The sequence below is a fragment of the Bactrocera tryoni genome, chromosome 5, assembly GCF_016617805.1.
Source record: "Bactrocera tryoni isolate S06 chromosome 5, CSIRO_BtryS06_freeze2, whole genome shotgun sequence".
NCBI lineage: Eukaryota > Metazoa > Arthropoda > Insecta > Diptera > Tephritidae > Bactrocera > Bactrocera tryoni.
In genome coordinates this window covers 33161043-33184091 of record NC_052503.1, presented here as the reverse complement: position 1 = coordinate 33184091, position 23049 = coordinate 33161043, and the positions used below count along the sequence as shown (strand labels likewise).

Sequence of the window (23049 nt, the reverse complement as noted above, 5' to 3'; positions counted from 1 at the left end):
ATACGTAACACCTAAAACTAAGCGAGATAGCTAAAGAGTTATGTATGTATAAATGATCGGGATGACGAGAAAAGTTGAAATTCGGGTGACTGTCTGTTCGTCCGTTCGTTTGGCCGAGCAAGCTGTAACTTGAGTCAAAATTGAGATATCTTGATGAATTTTTTCTCCATACAAAAAAATTTGGAATGCATAGATGGGCGTAATCGGACCACTGCCACGCCAACAAATCGCTATTAACGAAGATAATATAAAGTACCACAACTAAGCACTAAATTAAGATATACAACTCAAATTTGGCATAGAGGATCGTAATAGCAAGAGACGCTTGTGTACAAAAATTTTTAAAAAGGTAGGCATGATCCCGCCTACTAATAAGTTTAACGTATAATGGCGGTGGAAAAATGGATGAAATCGAATGGTAACCCCGCTCATTCACCTTATAACGGTGTTAAAAACTATTAAAATCGCAATAAATCAATAAGTAAATGGTATGAGAAGGGCGCGGCACCGTTTACTTGTTTATGAAATCCCATATCTCGGGACCCGGCCGACCGATTTGGATTTTGTAATGTAGTACGTGGCATTGTTCTCTTACTCCTATGTCATATGCGAAAATTGGACTACAACCACGCCCACTTCCACTAAAACACAGTTTTAAATTCCATTTGCATCTTTCACTTTCTAGTTTACAAATCAGGAAATATTTAATATAACAGAATAAAGCTATACACAAATAGTGCCTTTAAGGTGAGCCATCTTGTGACTCGAATATGTGGACCCCACTACCTATAGTCGATTTTTTACCGCATACTTGTATATCGGCCAATATTTGAGTTATCTTAATAAAATTAAGAAATGGTGTTTTTCTTATAACGGTGCATCTTTGTGCTTATAATAAAAGAAATTGGGTGAAAATGCGTCCTAGAACCCATATAACTAACAAGCCTTATGTACTTGAAGGTACTCCCCCGGCTTTAATCCTAGCAAGGTGCAAGAATATATGTAAAATATTCGATTATATCCTTGAACTTTGCTCTTCCTTACTTGTTTTATTGTACTATGTACCATACGTGGAAATGCTAAGTAAGAAATGTTTCCTTGGTTCTTTCGTTTGGTAAATTTAACCGAAATGAAAACCACAAGACCTACTATTGTTGTGGTTGCTTTTTTTCGACAGAATTCATATCTTACAATGATCCTTTAATGTAGAATTAAATAGCACTCAACTGATTGTTGAAAGTTTCTAGCGAAAAAACAGAATACAAACCTCTTTTAACGGTCTTTTTTCTATATAGGGAAGCTTAAACTGAGATATGTGTATTAGGGTGTTTTTTTTTTTGGAGCTATTAATTTTTTTTCAGTCCCGTCACGAAATTTCCTTGGAAATACCCTAATAATAATTCCCTGAAAATTTTAGCCCTTAATATTAACATTAAGAACTGTGTGCTCTAAACCCGATTTTCCAAGAATTTCGCATTTTGTTTGTATATATCTCGTAAATGACAAGAGCTATAGAAAAAATGTGCATGACAAATTTGTAGGAAATTGTATTTGCTATAAAAAAGGTCTAAGGTCAAAATCGCTATCATTAATACTTCTCGAGATATTTGGCTTCTTAAGTAACGTTTTATAGAATTTTTATAGATGGTATGTATTAAAAAATCTATGAAAATTGCATACAGCCTTACTTAAAAAGCTGAATATCTCTAGAAATATTAATGATAGCGACTTTACTATGAACTTTCAATTGTGTGAACAATTCTGAGAAACATGCGTCTAAAGTCAAAGCGATGCCATAAAATACCTTTGATCTGTAGGAATTTAAAGATAAAAACTCACGATTATAGTGTATTTTCTATGGAAAATTTTTACAGGCCTTGGTACAGTTCTTAATATTAAAATTAAGGGCTAAATTTTTTAGGGAATTTTGTTTAGGGTATTTCCAAAGAAATTTCGTGACGGGACTGAAAAAATTAATTGTTCAAAAAAAAAATACCCTTATGTGTATATATAAATGTGTGGTTAAACACACACTGGCAATAATACTTGTATGTATAAAAAATGTAGTGTTGATAAGAATGGCTCGCTTCGCACATTACAAACTACTATAAGCTTTATATTCTTTGAAATACTACGTAAAATCGCAAAATGTCTAACCATAAAAATATTTGCTTCTCGTTATGGACATCAAAAAGAAATTTTTGTTATTCGCTTGTCATTCTTAACATATCTAAGATATAATAATATTCGTCGCCACACAAATACTCATGTTCTTCTATATACTCGTATATATGTATGTACAACTTGTATATGTAAGTACATAAATCTGCCAGAGACCAGAGATACTTTATATGTATTATATAGGTACTTAAGTACTTACCAAAGTGTATGCGGCGCTTGCCATGCTGCCGGTACGCACCGTCTTCCAAAAGCAACAAGACTGCAGTATAGCCATCTTCGTGTGGTTTCTCGTGTTCGTTACCTATTGTTGTGCATACGCACAACTTTAAATCCACTTTTCAGAAAGTGGACGTGGTCTTTATGGCACACAAATGAATGCAATCAATGTGAACATATCAGTCACTTGAAAGTCCTTATTTTAAGGGAATACATTAAACGTGAATATTACTCACTGTAGGCGTTTTAAGGGCAGATGTTGGTCCGTTCGTTTGTATTTAACATACAAACAAATTTGTAAAATTTGTGATATAATAAATTGCTGTAAAATGTTGAATGTATCAAGCAAAACGGGTGGATACATGGTGATTTACCATTTCTACTATACTGTACATGGAGAGATAACATCACGCTTATCACTCATAAAACAATTATGCTTGAAACTTTTAAAATATCGTACGTTTGTTCTTAACGAACGGAATTAAGATCGTCTGTTGTGTATTTTTCAAAAATTAATTAATGTGTGCGACACCATTTTTTATGAAAAGTACCAACTCTCTCACAAAGCAACTTGAGCGATATGAACAATTTTTAGTCGGAACGTCTGACATCGGATCACTGTTGCATATAGCTGCCATACAAACTGATTAATCAAAATACAGTTCTTATAAACTTTTTCATTTGACAGGGTAATTTCAAGAAGTTTTGTAAAGCTTTTTACCCAAGGCAAGTCTGACATACAACTTCCGAATATATTGCTAAGGTCGGGCTGCTATAGCGTATAGTGCTCACACAAACTGATCGATCAAAATCAATATAAAAAACGGTTACACCCTTTTACGCTACAAGAAAAGCACCTATGAAGGGTATTATAGTTTCGGTGCAGTTTTTAAAGTTTTTATATTCTTGCAACATCTTGCTACAGACTATAAAATTTTTGTCTACCTAATTGTTGTTTTTGTATCTCTTGCCAACGGGTGCTACTTCGGACTGAGTAGGCAATTGAAAAGTAAAGTCCTCTCTCGACGAGCAGAAACCAGTCGCTCATAATTCACGTCCTGCAGAGGCTTGGACGATGACAAAAACTGATGAGTGGACTTATAGTCCTTTGCACATTGGCCACGGCGAATATCGCATTCGATGGAACGATTAGCTGTACGAGATATATGACGACATTGACATAGTTCAGCGAATTAAAAGACAGCGGCTACGCTGGCTAGGTCATGTTGTCCGAATGGACGAAAACACTCCAGCTCTGAAAGTATTCGACGCAGTACACATCCGTCCGTCTAGCTATAACTTGAAGAAAAATTAAGATATCTTAACGAAGATTACACGTGTTTCTTGGCAAAAAAATGAGAACAGGTTCGAAAACGCCCACAAGACAACATTCAACAAAAATTTATAAAGTGCCACAACTAAGCACCACATTAAGATAAAGAACTGAAAAAAAAGATGGGTATTGCCCCGCTCACTAAGAGTACACAAATCTCCTGAATCACGTTAGGTACAATATTCACATTTTTTGAAGATAACCCCATCGAGACTATAAAAAAGATGAGATCGGATTATAGCTGCGCCTACGCCACTGTGAGTATAGTATGAGAGGGCGGTGTCAAAATTGGATGATGGGACTGGCGCCGCCCAAATTTAGTTGAAATCATATATCTCAGAATCTGTTCAATTGATTTCAACCAAATTTAGTGTGATATTTTTCTAACATTCCTATCTTGCAGTTCGAAAATAAGCGAAATCGATAACGACGCCAATTTTAAACATCATTTGATTCTTTCACTTTCCAGTATGCTTCATGGTATGCCATAATTTGATCGGTATGAAACTTTGCCCAAATAGTGTGCTTAAAGTAGGCCACCTTATGAATAAAAAGTGTCCAAATGGGATCAAAACAATTCAAGTCCCCAAATACCGAATATGTGCATCAAAATTCCAATCTTTTTATCGAAAATAGCGGTCAATCTGTGATAAATATTACGTAATTTTTATACAATAGCATGCCTGTTTGTCAAAAATTGGTTGAAGTGGATAATTCCTTTATACCTAATAGTAACTTTTTCGAACTTCCGCTCGACATTATACTGTATGTGAGTTATATTAATGAAATTGAGAGTGCTTGTCGTTGCCCTAGACCCATTATAACTAACAAACCTTATGTACCTTAAGGTATTTCCTGGCTTTGATCCTAATAAGTTACAAAAGTATATAGTTTTCGGTTACATCCGAACTTAGCTCTTCCTTACCTCCTTACTTACAAGCTTAACTACATATTTCACAAACTATATCTTGACCATGTCGGTGACAGAAACAATATATCACGGCTTCTGAACCGATTTACCAATCTTAATAGAAATCAATTCAGGCTATCCAAAATCCATAAACATGTCTCGTACCAATGGAACGCTTTCCTTGTCGACTACCACCTTTCTTGACTTTTCAATAAATACCTCCGTCATTATGAAAGATATTTCAACAAAATATTCTAATATTTGAGAGCTCTGTTTAAAAAGCAGTCGAAATCGGTCAATATCTTTGCCTCCACATACCGAATGAAATCATTTTCTTGTGTCCAATTGACAAATATGCTTTTCTCATTTTGATCATTTGGAGATGAATACCTATCTCAACTTATTTTATGAGCCACAAATATTTTTTGGGTGAACAAATTCATTTTTAGTACAAATTTTTCGTTAGCAGAAAGAGAGAAAACTTAATACTTTCAGTTTTACACAAAGAATAATTATAGCCAGAGGGAAAGAGAAAGCTAATTAATTATTAAACTAATTAGCTTTGTGTACGCTGTTTAATCTAACAAGCTTGTCAAACACTAAATACGCGCTTATTAACTTTTGGAGTAAGCAAAGGACGTACTAAGCTCTGTTTTTGTTAACAAAGAATAATTACAACAAAATCAGCAGGAAAACGGTTCGCGAGGTACGTAAAAATATCACATTTCTTGAATATTTTAAACAAAATTTATATTTCTATATTTTTTTCGCACAATTTATTTACACAAAAATTATGAAGATCTAAAATTACACAGCTGGGACCATTAGCCATATATCACTCCCAAACAGCATTTAAAGCAATGTTAGTTTACATTTTTATTGTTGTTATTGCCACAATTTATGTGGCAATATAATTTTAGTAGCCTTATGTTTTAACACATTCACATGCAGTGCCTGGCACAGACACTGCGTTTTCAGTTAACTGTTGCCGCGTGTCACTTTCAACAAAAACACTGAAGAAACGAGCAAAAAACACTCGCATACACAGACCTCAACGGCACTTTTTCATAAAAGAGTAACAAGGCTAATAGACGTCATAGTCGCAACGTTTGAATAAATCACTCTAGCAAAAACCGTTCCACTACTTTCGTCTACCTCTTTGCAAGAGAACAAAAAGAAATTCGTAAAAAAACTGTACGACAATGCTAGCGAATATTCTGCGCGCTTCCGACTATTACGCGGTACATCTAAATTGCACGAAATCACCAACAGGACTAACTTTCGGTGACTTGCAACAGTGTTGTTTTATACAAGCCGGGTTGTTATTTTCGCCGTGGATTTTTGTGAATGAAATCTGTCGTTCTGAAACGAGCAAATGTAAACAAATGCGTAAAAGCTCTCCGATCGTGGGATGCTCCTGAGTTGCCGTCCATCGCTGTTTGGAGCTTTCACTTAATTAATTGCATGAAGGTGTATATATATATACCGTTGCGTCTAAGTATCTTCATATATACTTGTACTAATGGCTCTTGTACATATACCAATGAATGTAAGTCCTTAAACTCTAATCTAGCGATGTTGCGATTTCCCCACAAATATTGTTGGGATTTTAAGTGCATACACTCGGTAGAAAAAGTTTGTGTGCTTATTTACATATGTACATATGTCTCTATTTTCATTCGTCCGAATAAATCTGTATCAAGTTTCGCGGTAAATCAGATTATTTGCTTTATATTTGCATATTTTAAATAATATACTAGTATTATTTATCAAATAAGAAGGTATTCTAATCGAGAAGACATAATTTCTGTACATCAAGCGTAAACATAAAGAATGATAATATTTAAAAAATGTTCTATACCCTGTTCAGGAGATTTTCAATTAGCACAAAAGTCATTATGGCGGAAGAAACTATAGAAAGTTTATCGTAAAATGGCTGCTCTTACTTAATAACGATATTTCAGTCAATTGTTTGACTGAGTCTGAGTCTAGTCAACAATCTTTAGTCACCTAGTCAACAATCTGAGGTCAATGACCGCTTTGTTTACATTTCATAACGTCAATTATCCCTTTGTTTATATTAAGCCAGGTCCACAACCTTTGTTTACATTTAGCCAAGTCAGCAATAACTCTTGATATCAATGACTCTTTTGTTTACACTTAGCCAAGTCAACAACCCGACTAAATTTTTGTTATTTGATGCCAATTTTGAAATAAATCAAAGTTCGTTTAAAGTTTGAAATTAGGTTGCCACAAGATTAAAGTTTTGAAATAACTCCAATTTCGAAAAGTCTTTTTTAAGAGGTAAGTACTCCTAAATATTTATTATATAGTATATTATAGAAATATAAAAATATGGAATACTTTTGTAAAGTCTTAAAAAAGCGCCTCCTGAGTTTACGGATAAATTTGTGGTTTTGAATATGCCTCTCAAGCAAAATAGCTAAGAAATTAATGTAAACAATTAGGGTCAGAACTATTGATTTCCTCTGTTTATGCTATCTATGTATGTTAATGACCAATTCAACCACAAACTACTTATAATGCTCTCTGTTTTACATTAAAAGTAAGAAATTAGGATTTTAACACTGTTTTTGTGCCATACATTTCAATAAAACCAAAATTATGTTATGGGTGGGTACTAAATTTCCTAAACTAACTTCATAAAAGTTTTGACAAAGCTGTAATTATATGATTTATATCGTCAAAAAGCAATATTATTGTTATATGTCCTTCATGCATCTTCTAATAAAAAAAAAAACGATTATAACTTGGCGTTGACAGCATTCTAAAAGTTAAGCATCACATTTGTAAAATAGCTCAATAATAAGTTTATAGATACTTTGACTCTTAGTGATAATGACTTTTAAGGTTACGCTTATGGGCGTACATCTACCATTCTACTACTATTGATCTACTCGTTGTACTTTCAGTGATATACCTATGTAGAATTGGTGAACATTTTCGTGTCGAAAAGCGGATAAACATTGTCAAACTTGTGTTTGAGAACAGACATTTTTCATTGTTTTCTGTGATTTTAGTGCCCAAACAAATATGAGTGTAATGTATCTGAACTAGACGCTAAAGTTTGTATACCATGAATTGGGTAACATTCGGTAAGAAAGGTCGGCAACCATATAAAAAATGTCAGCATGACAAGCTCAGTTGATTTGGTCATGTCCGTTTGTCTGTTTGCCTGTATATCCCTCAGTTTTTGAGATATAATTCCGAAATTTTTCTCATTTTCTACCAAAGAGGTGCTCATTTGTTGGAATCGCTGGCATAACGTTGCACTTCTGTGAAATAGAAATTAAAACTTGAACAAAAATGTACAAACAGGATAGTTTAGAAGGCGTGGTAAAGCAATTGAGCAACACTCTTTTTAATGGAGATCCCAACGATCTTTCAAAATGGTTTTCACTGATTCTTTCGATATTCCAACAATGCCAGTAAGTCTGCTGACTGTTAATCGTCGATTCTCAAGCGCCAATTTCTTCATATTATTGACGTGTTGATCACCAGTTGATTTCATCTTCAACGCGTTCTCGACCCTCTTTGAATAATTTGTTCCGAAATTGTACCAAAAACCATTGCTCGCGACAAACAATTATCACTGATGGCCTTTTCCGACTTTCTTTGACACAAGAAATTTAATTCCGCTCACAAAATTTAATCGAACTTCTCTGTTGAATAATTTCACTCATCGTAGATCAATCGCCGAATGCACTTTATGTATTTCAAAAAGACAAGCGCATACTAACAGTCACAACAACCTAAAAAAAAATAGTTCGACGAATGGAATTTTCGGACGACATTTAAGTATATTGAAAAGTCTTACTATTTTTTGCTAACAATTGTATTTCGACCAGAGATATTTCGCTTGCTGGGTTGTAAGGCACAAATATAACTTCACTTTTACGAAATTTTAAAATTTGTAAGCCATTAACTAGTTCGAATTAAATTGTATTGGATTCTATAAGTTTCAATGAAAATCCGCAATGAAACCCACACTAATTTCCAATTTAAGCTTTGAAACCCTTTCCGCATTGCCAATATTATGTAACGCATATTAATTACTTGTAAATGTGTGTGCACAAATACAAGCTAAACTAATGGAATAAGTTTAATTTGCATACAAATTTTGTGTGTTTGTTTGGCTGAATAACTCTCCGACTTCACCAAATTTCCACGACAATTATATGTTATGCGCCCGCTGGTACAAAAATAAACACATAATGCTTCCATGTGTGGTTATACGGCTTTGTATGAAAGCAAAGTACTCACAAAACTAGAGTGTAATTATTATTGCTTACCTAAGTAATAAAACCATGTTATATGCTAATTTTTATACTAACTATTAGAAATTTTAATATAAAATTTATAATTGAAAGAAAATTAGTTGTTTTGGTAATTAGATTTCTCTATAGGAACTAATTTAAATAAATCAGACATTAAGATTGTGTTGCATAAATATTGTGTATTTTACTTATATGAAGTTTTATTTGTTCTTAATTAATTTATTATAAGCAAGTGCGAAATCTAATCAACTACTGTTGACTATTTTTACCATGGATTATCAGAAGGGAGAAGAAGAGCATAAATATTTCTCCCTCGTATTCGTTATATCTAAAAAACAGGTTGAAATTTTCCTTTTGTATAACATAAAAGGATATGAAAATATGCTTATCTTTTGATCGATCACTTTGCAAGGCAGCGTGAGTGACCTAATATAAAAAACTTGTTCACAAAGCTTTGCTTTGCACAGTAGTCCGTTCCAAATTTCATAAAGATATCCAGACAAATAAAAAAGTTTGCCATTAAAGAACTTGAACATGATCGTTCAGTTTGTAGTGGAGCTATATACTATAGTGATTCGATATCAGCAATTCCGGCAAGCCAGAAGTCTCACATGTGCATTTGTCGGACTGCGGGCAGGATGCAGGTCGCAATTTCTATCGGAAACAAAAAATTCAAAAAGATTAATATTTTTTAATAATTTATCTTCTGGTTAAACTAAAAAAATTCCAAAAAGAGTGTAAAGTTAAAGAAATTTTTTAAAAATTGAAAAAAGTGGTTTTTGAACAAAAAAAATTTTACTTTATGCCAATAATCCAAGCTTTTATAAACACCAATTGCTTTTGAAAGAGTGCACTATTTTGAATTTCAACATTTACTAGGCTGAATAAAAACAAATTTCAAAAAATCTTAGTCACTTTCTCACGCCTTTCAATTAAAGTTTATGAGTCCCTTTCTGTCCCGATTTATTTTCGTTGTTAGAAGCAACTGCATTTATCATTAGGCAGCAATAATTTACTGTTGGGTTATTGCAGAATGCAAAGCTTTTATATTTATACATGAAGGTGTAAGTTTTGATAGGATTTCCAGCGAATCAACATACCATGTAGACTATATTTCCGCTCAGGATGCTTTGGTTGATGTCACCGGAAGAAATTTTAGGACAATTTTGTTGAAATATGTAAATAATTGAAATACAAATAATCAATAATAATTATATTAAATGTAGGATACAAAAATAATAATTTCACTAAAAATTTATAACAGTAAACGTGCCCGCTCACTGAAAGGTAATGTTGCCACATTTAAGATATTCAACTGTGCTAAATAATGTACAAATAATGTACAATTTACATGTGGGTAAATATGTCTGGTTTCAGTTAACCCGCAGCAAGTGATTTATATAAATCATTTTTAGCGTACAAGTTTTTTCGAAAACATTGTAACGTACCTCACTGAAATAAGTAGAGAATTTAGACAAATGCTATTTTCAATTGTTGTCCAAAATTGTACAACAAAACTATAATTTTACTCGCAGAAGTGTATAAATAGGCATTATCATAATATATTTACTGCAATCACTAAATTTTTGAGCCTGCAAGTATAATTATATTTATTGGCTAATTTGTAAATCACTTAAGCAATTGCGTAAATTTATTTAATTTAATTTTGCAAAATATCTGGCCAGTTGAAAATATGTATAATATTTGTGTACATGTGCATGCTTCGTACTTATACATAAATATATCTACCATTGATATGTTTATAAATTATTAACACAATCGAAATGCAAACATTAGGGTGGATAAACAAAAAATAATTTTTTTTTCGTTTAGTACTCTGAAAAATAGATTCCTAGACACCTCTAAGAAAGCCTCTCCAAGCTTGAGTTCTTAATTTTAACGGGAAGGTCCTCCTTCTTACAGTTTTCTATTTTTTCTTATTATCGGATAGAAAAATTTATATCTCGCTTCCAACTACTTGAAAAAATATCATGTTCACTATATTTTGTAGGAAATTGAATGCTCTACAAAAAAGGTCTCTTACGATTTTTTCGTAAACCCGACCTTTTAAAAGATATTAGCGGTTGAAGTTTGATTATTTTTTGGAAAATTTTTTATTTCTTATGAATTTTATAACTCAATGAAAAAAAATCATTATGAATTATGAAACTCATAGGTTTTTGGAGATGCTTTCTTAGAGGTGTCTAGGAACCTATTTTTCAGAGTACCAAACGAAAAGAAAATATTTTTTTTTATCCACCCTAGTAAACATACATACTTATATAGTTAAGTACTTGAAGTAAGTGTCTGGTAGCCTGGCTGTAGATATTAAATTTCCTTAAAATCTTCAGTAAAACTTGAAAATGTGTGTTAATAACTTAATTAACCAAATTTTATGAATGAAACTACATTTTTTAAATAAAATATCAAGATGTAAGATGAGTAAATCTTTAAATATCTTAAACTAATAATTACTTTCTGGTATTTAATAATAACCAATTTGTATTTATTTTTAATATTTACTTGCAGAAATGAGAAATTCTACACGTGTTGCGATGAACCTTATCTGGACATAACCTTCAATATCACAATGCGCCGTAAGACGCTTTTCTATACGGTCAATCTCATTATACCCTGCATGGGTATTAGTTTTTTAACAATATTAGTTTTTTATCTGCCATCGGACAGTGGCGAAAAGGTAAGTAGAAACGATACACAATTTTAATTACCAAATGAAATCAAATATATTCATTTTATAGAATTGTAAGATTGATACAGCATAAGTATTACTTACAGTGGCTAGATTAATTTAGTTTTAAACTTTAACCCTTGCCTCTATTTTCAATAACCTATAAATGTGTTCGTGTGTGTTTTTTTTTTATTTTAATGTTGATTTCAAAAAAAAACATAACCGAAAGTATTATTCAAACTATTGCTCATCTACAGCATACGATTTTCACATCCTCCCGACATTTCTGAGATTCCATCACAAAAGAACTGTGTGGACTTTGTGACCTTGAATGAATCACGTCAGTTTTTGATACCTTGTTCTGATGCGAAACTTATTCTACTAGGGGGTACTCCATTGCCCGGAACAAATGGTAGTCGGAAGGACACGGTTTAGGCTATACGGCGAGTGAGGCAAAACTTGCCAGTCGCTGTTTTCTAAATAATTTTTAACCGGTTTTGCTTCTGAGCGTTATCATAATTGAAAACAATTGCCTTGCGATTAGAAACAAATTTTTCGATTTTTTTGGTAAAACCATGCTTAAATTTAATGAATTGCTGTCGGTAACGTTCCAACTAATGGTACCCTCTAGTTTTAGAAGCTCATAATACCGCACGTTCTTCTGATCCCATCAAATACAGAGTCTTTCCTTGGCGTGATGGATATTCAGCTTTGCTTTTCATTTCGCTTATTGGCAGGATTCACACATGGATTTATAGGTTAAAGGTTGTAGTGATGGATTCATTTTTCATCACTAGTCACAAACCGATTTTCCAGCGTTAAAGCAGCATTTTTGGTAGGCAAAGTCATCTATCAAAGTCTCAAATGTCTTGAAGTCTGCTATTCATATGAGCATTTTTGGTATGCAAAGTCATCTATCGAAGTCTCAAAAGTCTTGAAGTCTGCTATTCATATGACAATTTCCTTGCTTTTGCAAATATTCAGTTGTTTCCGCATGAGTTACTCCTAAAAATTCTGCGAGCTTGAGCTCTTTTTGCCAACAACCTTAATCGGTAATACTTGCTGTTCCTCATTTTCAATCGAGTTTCACCATTTATTGGCAAACCTCTCGATGTTGTATAATAGCTTACAAAATTCTTTGAAGTATTATTGTCAAATAATACTTTTGCAAAAATTAGTTAGCGATGATCGGATTTAGTTCAAAAATGTGCCGTTTCGTTCGATAATCTGTTTCCATCTAGACGGCAAGCTTCATAATACCAACCCGTAGAAGCGCCACTCACTTACTTCCGGACTCCCCTTCCAATCCCACCAAACACACAGCAAAACCTTCCTGGCCATCAATCCCGGCTTGGCCACTGTTTGTGGCGATTCACCGACCTTCGACCACTACTTTTTTTGCTTGATATTGTCGTATGTGATCCATTTTTTGTCTCCAGTCACCATCCGCTTCAAAGCGGTCGAGTTCATTCCGTTTAAGCAGCATATCGCAGATGGTTTGAAATAGTTTGGTGACTATGCTCCCATCTTCTGGGCGATGTCACGAGATGCCACATGCCAGTCTAACACGATGCTTTCCATGATTTGATCGGTATTCGTCGTCACAGATTTTCCGTTGGCTGGCTTATCCATGGTATTGTTTTCACCCGCTCTGAATCGTCGAAACCATTCTTCCGCAGTTTGAAGTGATAGAGTTCCATCCCCCAAAACACCATTAAATCACGGAGCGTTTCTCTAGCGGATTTGTCTTTAACGAAGGAAAACTTTAAAGGAGCGCGAATTTCATTGTTAGTGAACTCCACGTTTACACGTCTATAACTGTTGAACACAATATCCAAACTTATCATGCATAGCGGCGTTTTGTAGGTTATGTCAAGACCTTTCAAAGATGTATGGTATTGTTAGATACGAGCTCTGTAGCGCTTTATACATAGCCGCGAAATTCAAAAGACCAAAAGACATATAGGAGATATTTGACAACCTAATATTACTTATAATGGCTAGAAAGAAAAAAAATAGTTATAAACTTCTATTTTGAGTCCTTTCTTCTATTTCCAACGAGGTTAATTTTAAAACTCCCATAGTGCTGAAATCACTAGTGTCATTCTTTTCTTTGTATACAAAAGTTAACACCATTTTTATTTACAAACTCAAACTACCCCTTGAACTCCTCTTCTCACCGCCAAATTGATTTCACCGCAAATAAATATTGCAAATCAATTTTCAAGCATTAAATCTCTCATTTAAATATGTTTGTCATGAAAACATATTAGTCATCATTATCGTGATAAATAGTGTACCATTATTCATAATTAGCTACCTTCAGGAAAAAATTTCGCAAAAATGCTTAATTGATTGCAATAACTGATGAAAAAGCCTAATTCAATTAATTAAAGCTTAAATCCACATTTAAAGAATATGAAATAATAAAGATAAATGCATGCCCACTTATCATCACAGATTTTTTCACTCGAAAATATTTACTTTAGAAATCCCTTCATCGACTTTCACATTAAATTTGCGCCAATTAAATAATTTAATCAAAAATTCACACCAACAGCCAAATCCTAATAATCAATAAATGCATTTACATACATATACTCGTATTAACAAACATAAATGGCAACTGAAACAATTTTCATTAATTTGCATTCGGTCTGCAATTAACAGCCCATTACCCATGCAATACAGGTTGACCACGGCGTATGAGTGATCAATGAAAGTTTGCGCATAAAATCTGAACTGGAAATGAAAATTATGCATAATTTAGTAAAAACATAGTAAACGCAATGTGCAAACAAATTGTGAATAATTGTAAAATATAGAAAAACACAAATTATCAACAAATAAATAGCAAAGGGAAGGAAAGGGGTGCTCTGCATAAACAGGAAATGTGTTTTGAATGCTGCGCACAAGCATTTCTACGAAATATCCGATTTGTGGCCGCAAAACCGCAAAAGAATATTTATAGCTGCACATTATTTTGAAATTACCGATATAGTTTTGTAATTATTACAAATTTATGGGTGTTTGTGTGTGGCAAACACTGTGCTCAAACTGATGGTGCACGGCAGTCAGTGTACATTCTGTATATCTAGACGGTTTAGAAACGATCCACAGCAATATCGAGAATTCCTTAAAATATTTCAAATATCCTAAAGGAATGTTTACAAACCATTTTCAGCATATGATTATTCATAAGGGAAAAGAACAATTTTTGATTCAGAATTCTCTGACCCATAAGTGTTTTTCGGGTGCTTGAAAAAATATGATGTGGCCACCAAATTTTTTATACCTTAATCCATAAAATAGATAAATTCAGCCATGTGCTATAAACCACACTTGACTCATGTACGGAGCTCGGTTTCCCACTACATATTGAGTGGTCGAAAAAGTATTTTCGTATTTTATCAATCGATGTCGTTGCAATCATCGTATATCTCCAATGCTACCAATCACTTTGTGTCATACCATATAGTGTTGGAAAGGTGAGAGCTCATTTAATCAAAAAAATTTAATTCGGGGAAGTTGAAAAGAAATTACAGCTGTTCAAAAATAGGTGAAAACAATGGAGAAATTTGCTACATTTTGAAATTTTTGTATAAAAAATTTGATGAAAAATGAAATTTGTGAAGTTTACGGAAGAATGCTATATTAGTTCGTGTAGCACTACAATGGTTCGCTTGCTTCCATTCTGGAAATTTCGATCTACACTGGGGGAATAATGTCCCTAGCGGAAAAATGCCAAAAGTGGTCGACCAAAGTGGTACATATTTGCTTATTTACTTATTAGTACACATAAAAAAAATTTAAGATGAAGTTTGATTATTCAAGCTTTAAATTAGATAGTTTTCGTATAAAAAGAAGGCTGTGTTTTTGTTTGACTGAAACATAAGACTCTCCTAGATATAATAAGAAGATTTACATTGTCTGGAAAATTTTCCAATGATCTTGAATGAAATTACTGTGGTTAGGGGTATTTTAACCTAAACATAAATAATTATAATATGCAATAGGCCTTTTAGATTTCATTAAATTTTTGTTCATAATAGAAATAAATTTTTCAACGATCTTCCCATCAATTGAACAGTGGAGGTCTAGAAACCTCTAAAGCTAATTGAAGCACACCTTTTTAACCTTAAAGAGAAACCATTACCAAGGAACTTTGAAATATTAGTTTTGAGAAAAACGAGTCTAAAGTTTATGAACCAGAAAAGTGACGAAAATAATTACCCTACATTGTCAAAGGTGCGCTCAATAAAGTACAAAATGTCCGATTAAAATTACTTGATCCATATTTAAGTAATAAATTCGCAAAAGAAGTCTTTTTTATTACCTTGAAACGCTAACCCCTCCCTTAATAGACTCTGCAAAACCGAATTGAACACGAATTTGTATCTGTCCAACTACTGTTAACACGGCAGAGTTCTATAAATATATTTTCAGAAGTCTAAGTGTAGCTGCAAATACAACAATAACATTAGGATCATTTTTAACTAACAACATTCGGCTGCGTACAGAGCCAAGACAACTTCATTCGAGAGATTGCCCCTATAATAGAACAAAATAATTTTCCCTCTTTTAAATTATCCTCTAAAATCGAATTAATTGCTTCGAAATTCGAAATTAATTTAACTATAGTAAGAAGAATAGCTGAACAACATGTTCCTTATATTTCGATGGTGTACAATATTTTATTTTTTACCCCATTACTTTTATATTCCCCATATAACAAAGTTGGATATTCAAAAAAATAAAAATTTTACATTTCAAAAAAACTGGTCCAGCTTTGATGACTGAATATTATAGAAGGATAACTTATTGGACGTGGCTTAAAGTAAGCATAAATTCCAACACAAGTTGTCGTTGTTCTCACATACCATTGTGTATAACTACACTCCATTTAAGCATTTTTCAGAGCTAAATGTATACAATATACTATACTACAGTATCAAAGGCTTGTCTAAATAAATTATTATATTTACCTTATACAAAGTGATCGGAAGACTTAAATTTGGAATATTTTACCATTTCACTATAATCTACAACCTGGCTTTAAAAGTACTAATTCTTGTTTTCATTGAAGCTCAACTTTGCTCAAACAAAATTTTGTAAATCGCTTCATTAAAGGCCCTTCAACCTCGAAATAACGGGATAATGTGCCTGCGGCATACATTTTCCTCTTAACGCCATGCCATAGGCAAAGCTCAGCATGACAAAGGACACGCTCAAAATCGCCCACGCACATTTCGGTTATTGCGTCGGCAAACACTCAGCCATACTTACACACGTGTACAAACAGAAATGAAAACAAGTGTTTATAAAGCTGTGTCGGCATGTGTCAAAATATGCTGGGAGTGTTATCGATGCTACGCGAGGGTGTCCACATCGATGCGACCACATGGAGTCTATTTGCTTATAAACGCACACGCCTGCCTGCATACATACATACACATCTTTGTGCTGCGGTATGTGCCACTTGCGACCGCATGCGTGCACTTTCGCTTGTCTCAATGGGTTTTCAAATATTTGGTGGCACGTGCATAAACGCCACAAAAATGTTGTGACAATCAAGACCGAATTCACCGAACTCGTCGACTCTCGCTGGCGCTTCGGTGGCACTCAACGAGGGAATTGCGCGAAATTTTGTCGTGGCGTTTTGCATAATTGAGGTAACAGCCGCTAACGTGGCCAACGAGTTTCAACGAAAATTGTTGTTGTTGTTGTGGGTCGGGGTTTTCTGCTCTTACGCATTGTCTCACATTTATTTTGCTAAAGCAATCACTCTACCACTCAAATGTTCGGTGGAATTTCACTGGTTAAGGTTCGATGACTTTCAGACAATCACTGGTCGCATTTCACTTTTAGTATTTTGAAAGTCATTTTTATACTCTTGTAACATATTGCTACAGAGTATAATAGGTTTCTTACTTAACGGTATCACTAATGGAGCTAAATATAGGATTATATATATAGAAATGATCTAGATGATGAGACCAGTTGAAATCCGGGTGACTGTCTCTCTGTCCGTCCGTCAGTGTAAGCTGTAACTTGAGTAAAAATTGAGATATCTTGTTGACATTTCTTATATACAGATGTTCCTTCCCAAAAAAGTAAGGACCAGTTTGTAAATGGGCGGGTGAAAACTCGACCTAGACCCCGTATAACTGCAAACCTATTGTACCTGAATTTACTTCGCTGGCTTTAACCCTTGCAAGTTGCAAGAGTATGAAATGTTCGGTTATACCCGAACTTAGCTCTTTCTTACTTGCTTTGAACTTAAATTTATACTTAAAGACCGATTTCACTGCAGACTGGCATAGAAACTAAAGCTTTGGGACCAATATATGGTCACCCCTGAAGGCTTTTGCTAAATTTTTAGGTAGTTCTATGGTGTTAAATTGAAACAGCAAACGAAAATTTAAGACCTTTTTTAAATTTGTATTATAAAATTACTTTTAAATGGATGGATTCTTTGCATCCATTAGCCGATATTGCGTTCAGGCTGAAGTGGTTTTTATGACACGTATTCTAAGTCTAAAACCCCACTGATATATCTTTTTAGGATCCGCATAGTTGGCCTATCCTTTGATACTTTAAGTATATATCGTCTACTCAAATCATTAAACCGTTTGACAATGCTTTTACCAGAGGGTCTCTCCAATATATCCGTTGTCTGTCCATTATAGTATTATTGCAAGGGATTTTTATATAAAGAGTCTACCCCTCTCCTTAAAATAGTTCCGACTTTTGTTCGAGCAGTACTTTTCCACTTTTTAGAATAAGTCACAAAATTTGTTAATCATTCTTTAGATTTTTTTTTATAAAATGGAATCTTTAATACAAGATTCGTTGCTGAGATCTCAAAAAATTGTTAGATGCAATTTAAATGAGTTGGGAATCGAAATAAAATGAGTATTAGTAAAATTTCTCTCGCTTTCCATCCTGTCTTTAGTCAGATTTATATTCGATTGAAAAAATATTTGTTTTTTCTTATTCATTACAGCCGTGATTCATACAAATACCTTTCTTTATAAGCATTGCCTTAAGACTAACTTTAAGCATTTATTTATGTATTCTCACATGTGTTTTTTTCTAATCTGTATTTTTTATGTATCTCTCAATTATAGGTCTCATTAAGCATATCCATTTTACTGTCGCGGCTATTGATTTCTTCTGTTGTTGGCTGAAATTATTCCACCAACGTCGTTAGTTATTGTGCCACTTTTAGGGAATTTGTGCTCTTCACAATGATACTGGACACATTTAGGTGAGGTTACTCAAAGACTATATAATGCATAAACATAATTTCAGTGAACATATTCTATACTCAGTACACCAAATAACAATCAATGTCAGGAATTATATCAAAACTAATATAATCCAGCAGGTTTGCATAAAATATGGAATATCAGAGTGGGCCATATAAGAATTATTTTATGATTATGCGAGTCGTTTTCGGATCACGTTCAAATCTTATAATTTTAATATTTCTAATATTTTCTAATTACAGAGTTACTTCTTTACTACCTTTTCCCATACAACACGCAATCACTGTTTTGTAATATTGTATTGGATTATTGAGTAAAATAAACCGATTGACATGTACTTGTCCTTGAATTCCTGCTATCGAACTTTAACCTCGCACCCGTTTCGTCATTCATCTGTCCGTCTTTCAAAGTCTTCCGAATATTTGAAACAACCCAAAAATGGTCGTTTTACCCAATTTTTTCGAGTGCCAGGCGGGTGAGCAAACAAATTTGAGTGACACTTATCCTATAAATACGAGACTCGTTAGACCCACATCATTTCACCATTACTCCAGCTTAATCAATGGGACATTTCACAGCCCAACGACTCATAAAGGCCACTTAATAGTCCAATCTTATTCCCAGAATTTCTTCTTTCTTGAAACCACTTAAGTAAAATGTTTGGTCATAAATTGATTCAACTCTGTATTTTCTGTACAAAAGCAACACTTCTGTCGGTATGTAATTCGCGTGATCAAATCTGAGTGAATGCGGTGGTTGGATCGATCGGTATTCATTGCGTGCCACAATCGGTGGCTCGATGCTCGGAGCATTGTTATCGTATAAAATAAAGCGAGATTGTTCTCTCTCTTCATTTCCAGACCTTGCTTACTTCTTATTGACCGTTTGTTCCTCGGAACAAATTCATAATCGAACAAACCATGAATATCGAAAAAATTAACATCACCTTGATTTTGAGTGACTTTGGTTTGTTTTTGGACTTTCGGTTTTGCCTTTTCACTCCACGTTCCGATGATTTTGCCTTGTTTGCATGTATCAAACTCATATGCCTAAATCTCATAGGCAGATAATCAAATAGTCTCCATTAACGTGGGATCGGCATTCGCTTTACGATCAGAAAAGCGTGTCCAAAGACATTTATGCAGTACCCTTGCAAAAAAACAAATCAGGTGGATCACAACAAAGTCGAGAAAAGAACATGCCACATGCAAAATATCCACCAAAATCCGCATTCGAAAGGACTCGCCCGAAAAATGTCGGGCTCTTGGTATCCTCTAACAATTTTTTTTTGAAATATCGATTATTCAGAAAATTTAAATTACAATTCCTTGGTACTTTTGTCACAATGTATGTAGTTGGAACAACACTTTCCCGATGAAACCTCCTCTGGTACATTGGTATCCGGCAACAAGAAAACTCTCTATCACTGGCTTGTCGCCCAATGGAAACAGAATTATGAAACCACTGTTGGAATAAAACACATTTTATGCCACTAAATTGCTTTTAAGTTTGTAACGTATTTTCTTTTATCCCCACACAACTTTTGTCACTTTCCAAGTTGTTGCTACCTTTTCCATATTCTCTAAACATTCAAATTTTTCTGAAGTTTTGGCCAAACTTTTTTTCCTGCTCATCTACTTGAGTCCATATTTTTTATGCAGTTTTACCACCCATTCAGCCATTCCTTAAGTTATTTGTTATTGTCATGCTGAGCGGAAGCTGGCAGTTTTCGAATGTTGGCGAATTTCTCAAATTTCGCGAAAAATGTCACAATGGCTTTGGCGTTGGCGTTTTGCCGACGGCAACGAAGCAAACAGCACACAAACCATTGCAGATTGGCGTTGGACCAAAGTTGCCCGGTGTGAAACTTCTTGTTGTTGGCACTATCGGCGTTGGCGTTTTGCCTTGTTGTTGTTTTTAGCAAGCTGTTGTTGCCAAAACTATGAAGAAATCATCTTTTAACTTTTTTCATTACAAATAAACAGCGGCAGCACTGTGCGGCATAAGCGAAATAAAACCAGCGTCAATATTTCACTTCATATGTTTATATTTTTGTATATATATGTGTCTCTATTTAACCTTGTGAAATTAGCCACGTTTCTCCATAAAATAAACTTACGGCAACACCTTTGGCAGCAATACAGTGCCAGCACAATACAGCAGCCAGTTCATACGTTATGAATTTTTCACACACACTCGCATACCTTCACAGTGTGTGACTGTGCCACATGCCACAAAAGCGTGAAGGTGAATAAAATCTGTTTTCAACATTCGGCTGCAGATTCCTGCATATACTATACATACATATGTACTATAGTAAATGAATTTTATAAAGTGCTGACACCAATTTTGAAATACGAATACATCGACCAAAGTGGTTCGATAAGTCGGTGAAACATAAAAACAGTACACTTCGGTATGTAGTATATGTTGTTTTTTTACAATGGCTTATGCATTTAATTTGGATCATGCAAAGTTCCTTTCCAAGGCTAGAATAATACTTAGCGACCTATACGTTGTAAGTCCAGCACTCCATTAAGTATGAGTATGCTGTTATATAGTAGGCCATTGAGTCAATAGTCGCCCTACTCGGATTTATATCTCCGGCAATCTAGAAACCGGAGTTTCAGGTTCTATGTCACAGAACCGATAATTTTCAAAAAGGGCTATGCCCATATTTAATAGGTGACGGTATAAGTTGCCAGTAGTGGCCGCAGTTTATTCCTACAAACCTGTAATTAGCTGCCGGCATCTATCTCTATCTACTCTCAGCTCACTTATCGCATGGGTTCCTTTCGTAAGCCCGGTCAAAATGCAATAAATCGATGTTTTGGAGATGTTCAATTCCATTTGCATGAATTTCAATGATGATTTCGGCTGAATCTGAATCATGAATTCACGCACAGTTTCGATGGAATTTCCGGTGATCACGGATTTTGATTGGCCCACATGTTGATCGGCATTTATGTCCTCACGACCACTTTGAATACGTTGAAACCACTCGTGCACTCTGCTACGGGATAGGCAATCATCTCCATAAACTTGTTTCATCAATTGAAAAAATTTAATGTTGGCTCTTGGTTCGAAGCTCATTTTCGCCCCGATACCACAAACATACTGACACTTAAAACGCAATAACTTCACTTCCAATTAATGAAATGTCATGAAATTCTCCCTGGACAATCGCCAAAGATAGCAAATTCTAACGCACCAGTCGACATATAGATATCACCAGGGGGCGCTAGACTCAAATAGTCCTGCTTACTTTGGAAAGCTCCTTGTATACCGTATGATGGGAACATCTGCTATAAGCATTGAATTTGTTGAAAAGAAACTTTTTGAATTTTTCGATAAAACGACGATTTTTTTTTATTAAACGACTTGCATGAGATAAGTTTTTAAGGTCTACTCCAAATACTTCATCACAAAATTATCATGGAATAGCACTTTCATAGCTAGACACAGCCTTCACAAGGCACTTGTGTAAAATTCAAGTCCTGACAATTCTTTTTGTCTGATATAACAGTTGTATTCAAAAAATTTTTAATATAAAAGAAAATTGCAAAAATGGTTACGTAGGTTGTGTTACATATTTTAGATTTGGCAACCCTAAAGATTGACATTTTGGTATACATACTCAAGAATGTTTTTGTCATACAGGCAGTATTTGTGTTGTTCACGGTAACTTGAAATGATAATCTCAGACAAAATTAAATTAAATAGCCGAACATTTTCAGCGTGTTCTTTTAACAGCTTCGACATGGAAAAAACTCAGTAATGAGTGTGTCGATGAAGTTAATTCGGACTCGCTCACTCAAGACAATTTCCGTGAAATTTTTCCAACATTGTTGATGTTCGAGCTATTGCCGGGCTCTTTTTATTCCCGTACGTTAAAAATAAACTAAAGTTAACGTTTAGGATTTCTAAAGATAGAGTGGTTGATTCAGAGTGTAAATTGAGATTGAGATGTTCTGCACTTCCTAGTTTCGTCAATGGCATTTTTGGATTCTCTTACCAATTCGAATTATAAAATATGGGTGGTCGATATTGTCCACACTCTACATGAAATATTCTATTGCACTTTTTATCTATTATTTAAATTACCATTCTCTTACCATTTTATTCTCTTTTTATATTCTCGAATGAAGTTG

The 23049-nt window shown here is 34.1% G+C and overlaps 1 protein-coding gene and 1 pseudogene across 5 annotated transcripts in view; one reads left to right on the top strand and one right to left on the bottom strand.

The window, feature by feature from the left end:
- Positions 1-5855, bottom strand: part of LOC120777860 — a 44471-nt gene extending 38616 nt beyond the window's left edge. For 4 of the 5 annotated variants that reach the window (XR_005705547.1, XM_040109406.1, XM_040109405.1 and 1 more), the window contains exon 1: positions 2381-2562. Coding sequence is in view for 3 of the 5 variants with exons in the window: in XM_040109406.1 (XP_039965340.1) it covers positions 2381-2455 (75 nt within the window). In the remaining 2 variants the exon portion in view is untranslated. Of the gene's footprint in view, positions 1-2380; positions 2563-5690 lie in introns of those variants that run through there. The other variant, XM_040109409.1, reaches the window with a different exon arrangement.
- LOC120777110 lies at positions 4293-19004 on the top strand (annotated as a pseudogene).
- The last annotated feature ends 4045 nt before the right edge of the window (positions 19005-23049 follow it).